We start from the raw sequence: 6,103 nt of genomic DNA, 5'->3' as shown, positions 1-6,103 counted from the left end.
AAAGAATGAATCATCATCTTCGTTGGTCAACAGTTAGTTACAGCAAGATCTGGAATAGCCAATGGAAGAGAGAGAGAGAGAGAGAGAGAGAGAAAGTGATCAAAAAAAGGATAAGCCATTACAAGCCAAAAAGAAAGAGAAGAGAGAAAGTAATCAAAAGAAGATAATCACATTCACATGCAACGGTAAAGTGAAAATCAATCCTTTCAAGTATTCTCGTTTCTTCCTCCCACACTTCACTTCATTTTACTTGATTCTTCCTTATCCATCAACACAAGAAACTAAAAGACTCAAAAAAACTTTAAAAATTAAAAATTAAAAAAGCCAATCCCTTTCTAGTTTCTAGGTTCTAGTTTCTACTACTTTACTCAAACCCTCAAACCCTTTTGGAGTCTTTTTGACAAGGATTACTTGTGAAAGCAATCACCCACTGGCCACTACCTCTCTCCTTCCTCTCCAGCTCCCCTTCCCTACAGTCGCACACACCCCAAACTCCATCAAAAGAGGTTATGAAAATTGACTTCTCCCATTCACCTTTTTTCTAGCTTTTAGTGCTGTGGTGTGGCATACATTGTCCCCTCCCTTTACTTATGATCCAAAGAAGAACTGAAAACCTAAGAAAGAATTGTTCATCAACACTTTCAAATTAATCTCTCAAATCATAATAGCTCACTTCTTCTATCTGATAAATACTATATTCTTACATACTTCAACAAGCTCTGCATGTTATTGTGTCATAAATACAAAAACAAATAATTGTTATATTTTTATAAATATTATGGCAGTTAAAAAACAAAAAAACCAAAGTTGATGGCAATCAGACTAGTTCTCCACCAATGAAGCTGTGATCTGTGGAGGAAGAGGAGGTGGAGAGGGTTATCAGCATTCCATTAATATCAGAAACACTATCCTGCAAGCTCAGCAACAGATTAGAAGTGTTGAAACTCATAGTGGGCCTTGTTCTTGGAACCATAGGCACTTGAGCTTCACCCACTAGCATCTGAACCACAGCTCTCATTGTAGGTCTAGCTAATGGGTCAGGGTGAGAGCATATCAACCCCACCAAGAGCACTCTTGTCATCTCTCCCTCATCAAATTCACAACCAAGTCTGGCATCAGTTGCACCCAGAAGCCTCCCTTCTCTGTGCAAACTCCAAACCCATTCCACCAAATTACTGCTCATCCCAACCTTACCTACCCCAGTTGTTTCTTTCTCAATGGGTCTTCTTCCACTGGCCACTTCAAGTACTACAGCTCCAAAGCTGAACACATCAGTCTTCTCTGTTGCTCTACCTGTGAGAAGGTACTCAGGGGCCAAGTAACCCATTGTGCCTGCTGTTACTGTGGCATCAGGTGACTTGTCATGCTCCACCTGCCTTGCCAAACCAAAGTCCCCTAATCGGCCATTGAAGGCTTCATCAAGCATTATATTGCTGGTCTTGACATCTCTGTGAATCACCTGGTTCTCGCATTCCTGATGTAGGTAAGCAATAGCAGAGGCCACACCCATTAAAATCTTTCGCCTATGGTGCCATGGGAGAGTGTAATTGGATTCGAACAAAGCCTTATCGAGGCTTCCATTGGGCATGAAATCATAAACCAGAAGAATTTCACCCTTTTCATGGCACCAGCCTTGGAGTTGTACAAGGTTCCGATGCCTGAGACTCCCAATTATTGAAAGCTCCGATAAGAACTCTGCCTTTCCTTGACCTCCACTGTGACTACATCTTTTCACTGCAATCATAGCTCCTGTGTCTGGTATGATACCTTTGAACACAGTTCCAAACGCGCCATGACCTATAATTCTGTCTGAATTGAAGAACCTTGTTGCCAATTTCAGCTCTTTGTAGCTGAATTCTTTTGGAGTTTGGACAATATCCAATGCTAAAGACTCTGCTTTTCTGGGAGGTTTGACCCTCTTCGAGAATACCCAGATGAGAACACCAGCAAAAATGGCAAGAAAAAAAGCTCCGGCTGTTACCACACCTGCGACCGCCCCGGGCCGTTGCTTACAGAGCTGACAGGAAGAGGACTTACTGGTCTTTACTGGCTCCGAAGAGTTTGAAACTGAACCAGAAGGAGCCGGAGTTGGAGGTGGGAGATTGGAAGAATTAGCCATTGGGGTAAAAGGTATAGGGGTTGGCTGTGGAGGGTAAGATGAGACAGAAGGAGAAGGCGCAGAAGAACCGGTAAATGAAGAAGAAAAGCTCCACCATTCGACAGTGTGGATCTCTGTACTCCCCTGAGTCGAAGCAGAGAAACCCACGAACATGAAATCTTTGACGAACCGATCCAAGTCGAGATTGAATGACAAAAGTGGATCTGCCGGCCGGAGATTAGAGTAAGAGACGGAGATGTTAAACAAACGAGTGGAGCCATCATAGTCAAGCCAAGCATTCACGAGATCTCCACTCTTAAGATCGATCCCAACGGCATCCAAATCACCAACCTGAGTAGAAATCATGCTACTTAGATCCAAACCAACGTGGTTGCCATTAATGTCATTGAACTCCACATCCATCAATGTATCGAATTCAACAGCAACGTAGCCTGACAGGGAACCCTTTCCATTCCCCAAGCCCAGAAACCCACCGGCATCGCCAATTGTGCCATCGTCTGGTGAGAGAAGGAAGGTCAGTCCCCCACCGATCGAAGATGGGTTGAGATTGCTAACAGAAACTGAAAAGAAGGTTGAGAAAGAAGCCGGTGAACCAGTGCCCGATTGCCGGAATCTGACGGGCTTATTGTACAAGACCTTGCCGGCGCCGGAATAAGGAACCCCTAGATCACGGGAGAGACGAACGGTACCATTGTTCAAATGGGCATCTCCCAGTAGCTTCAGACTGCTTAGCGTTAACGTGCTGAAGTCGAATTCCGTCGTTTCACTCTCAGCTTCAACTCGAATTGCAGAAAACCCCAGCAAGAGAAGCAGAGATAGAAGGTGAACACAGCAAAACAACATCGCTAATGTCGCCGGCAACCCATTACATAGAGATTAAATTGGGTTTTCTTGGGCGGTGAGATTGAACTGTTAATTCACTATCACTCACAAATCACAGCCGCCTCTGAGTAATCCGAAGGAGAGAGAGAGAGAGAGTTAGTGCTGCTTTTGCTTTGAAGGCGAGAATCTAAAGGAGAACGAGGACAGGTGTATGATATGGAGACAAGTGTCCAACTCCAACGGTTAAATTTTAGAGAAAAGAGAGAGAGATAATCTCTACAACTCTACTTAAAGGCTTAACTACTGAGAAAGAGACTCAACACTGAAAGAAGAGATTCTCTGAGTTGGATTAAGGGTTAATTAAGGATAATTAAATAGGACAATGCACGTAAGTTCGTCAGCAGTGACAGGATTTGACTATGGGTTAGCTATCTAAACCTAAATTCCACATAATAATTAGTGTGCTAAACGGTTGGTGCTTGTAGAATACGCAGAGTGCACCCTACGCATCCCTTCCGGTGCCAATTGCATCGTGGTTTTAGTTAGGGATGTAAACAGATCAGATTCGGCTCGGATAGTGCTATATCCGTATCCGCATCCGATTAGCTTTTGGATGGATTTGGATAGTGCTAAATGGATACGGACACGGATATGGAACGGTTATTTTATCCGTTTACATGTAAATATAGCTTTTTGAATAGCTATAACCTATTCGTACGATCGTATCCACATCCGTTTAGCTTTCAGACGGATTCAGATAGTGCTAAACACATAGGAATACGGATACGATAACGGATTTTGGCTATTCATTTACATCCATAGTTTTAGTGCACAATATCAAAACGAATATAGGTCAACCCAGAAACCGATACAGTATCGACATGGATCGATCGTATTGGACAAATATACCCCTGATTCTCTTTTAAAATGAATTTTATGACTATTTTACCCCTTGTTAGTATCGTATCACTGATATGATATCAGCACAGTATCAGAATTGGTCACTTGCAAAATCGATACTTATTGTACGATATGAAACCGATTCCTCAAACCATGAATACTATAACCCCTAATGATCCTCAGATTCCTCGAAAAGGCTCCCATCCTGCAGTGGCGGGAGGTGGAGCGTCCAGCCCAGCAAAACCACCGCAAAAACAGGGGTGGGCTGGTCATTTCCCAGGTGGGTCCCACCTGGGCCCCACATGTGAAATGACCACCCCACCCCCTGTTTTCAGGTGGTCTTGCTGGGCTAGACGCTCCAGCTCCCGCCACTGCAGGACAGGAGCCAAATCCCAGATTCCTCCCTTGGTCCCACACCTTCACTTTGATTTTTTTGTGTCCACGTAAGCACTAGGAAGCATAAATCATCAACTATCCTTCTATCAATCACCAACCAACAACATCATGGGCGTACAAAGCAAACTCAGCATTAAACTTGTGTACCATGTAAGCACTGAATCGTTATCACCTCCAATTTCTGCTCGCTCCAATTCCCTCCAATCCCTCATATAGGAGCGAAAATGACCACCTTACCCACTGCTTGAACACACTGCCCAAGGTGGGGTAGGGTGGTCATTTCTGTTCCTATGTGAGGGATTGGAGGGAATTGGAGCGGGTAGTGAATTGGAGGTGATAAAAATTTGTAAGCACTAAGCCACCACCCACCAGGTAATCCGGCAATCAGGCTGTACTTAAAATGGAGCGGGTCAATTACGAGATGGGACAGAGTAAAAGGTGACCCCGTAAAGCTAACCCGCCCCAACTTGATGAGCGGAAGAGGTATACTACTAGTGTCAAATGGTCGGTTCAATCCAGCTTCGATCGGGCAGAGAATTCGCTTTACTATGTGTATACACGAGTCTTCTGTAACAACATCTACAGATAGACAAGGATCAGAATTAGGTCAAATAGTCCTACTCGTAATAGACTTAGCCCTCCTGTTGAAGAAATCTACAATAACATTAGCAACCCGTGAAACATAAGAAAACTGGCAAACATCAAGATAGGAAGCAAAATGCCTAATATCCTCAACAATTGGACAAACTGATAAAGGCGACTACTTGGTTACATCTTGCAAATACGAGATAATATCTTGGTTGTCACCCTCCACCAATAATCTATAAGTACCTTCAGATATGGTTTCTATGAGTCCTCGAATTGCCCCTAAAGTATAACATCAATAAACCAACTTGAATATTTTTGTTCTATTTTGTTTTTTTTTTTTTTTTAATCGGATTTAATTTTAATTTATTTTAAAAGAGAAGGTTTGCCATGAACACACTAACGGTAGTATGGAGAACAATATCATTCATAGGAGACCTTCAGAAACTGTTTATATTCATATTTAATTTTAATAAATATAAATTCTGTGTAGTTTGGCAGTATGCACCTTCCATTTGTATAATTCTATTACTTTTCAAATGCTCCAGAATGTGCATGCACTGTATTTTGTATAATCAAATAAGGGATTGTTGAAATGACACATCCATATAGGTTGTCTTTAGAAAATGTTATTATTTTTTTTGTTTTTTGTGAAAGAAAATAATAAAAAAAATATTAAGAAAAAATAAATACTAGAATCATCCAAATTAAGCGAACCCAAACCCACAGCCCAAGGAGAACGGGAAAGAGACATCAGTAAAAATAGGGAATCTCCCCAGAGCTAAAATCAACCACTTTCCTGTGAGATGAGGGAGCCGGAAGTGGAATCATTGTCCCCTCCAATTCGTTGTCCCTTCTAATTTCTTCAATTCCTCACATTGGATTGGGAATGACCATTCTACCTCTACCCAAAAACACTGCCCAAAATGGGGTCTACTTCCCCCTATTAGAGGAATTGGAGGAATTGAAGACGCCCCAAGCCCTGAAAAAGCCTCACCCACATATCCATTAACCATAACCATTGAGAAATGAAAAGCTGAGACTGATTTCTTAGAGACGATAGCAAAAGTTGTTTTAAATCAAGGGTCAAAAAAGATTTTCAAAATGACTAATTCTCAATATCTCATATCTCATTATGAAAGTTGTCAGTGTCTTTGTTTGTTTATCAAGCCCGACTAAGAAACCTACAATGCGCCCAAAAAATCTATTGTTTGACACACTAACTAAGGGCCAATCAATCTATCAATATCGGTGGGCTCCTTTGGAGGTTATTGAGCAACA

General features: G+C 42.1%; 1 protein-coding gene across 1 annotated transcript; it reads right to left on the bottom strand.

The window, feature by feature from the left end:
- Positions 1-615: 615 nt before the first annotated feature.
- Positions 616-3,025, bottom strand: LOC122652847 (L-type lectin-domain containing receptor kinase VIII.1-like). Its single transcript, XM_043846722.1, has one exon. The coding sequence runs from the start codon at positions 2,960-2,962 to the stop codon at positions 818-820; it is 2,145 nt and encodes a 714-aa protein (XP_043702657.1). The 5' UTR covers positions 2,963-3,025; the 3' UTR covers positions 616-817.
- Between the last annotated feature and the right edge of the window lie 3,078 nt (positions 3,026-6,103).

The sequence above is a fragment of the Telopea speciosissima genome, chromosome 2 (genome assembly GCF_018873765.1).
Source record: "Telopea speciosissima isolate NSW1024214 ecotype Mountain lineage chromosome 2, Tspe_v1, whole genome shotgun sequence".
Classification (NCBI taxonomy): Eukaryota; Viridiplantae; Streptophyta; class Magnoliopsida; order Proteales; family Proteaceae; genus Telopea; species Telopea speciosissima.
Note: the sequence above shows the minus strand (reverse complement) of the source record. Positions and strands in the feature narration are given on the sequence as shown.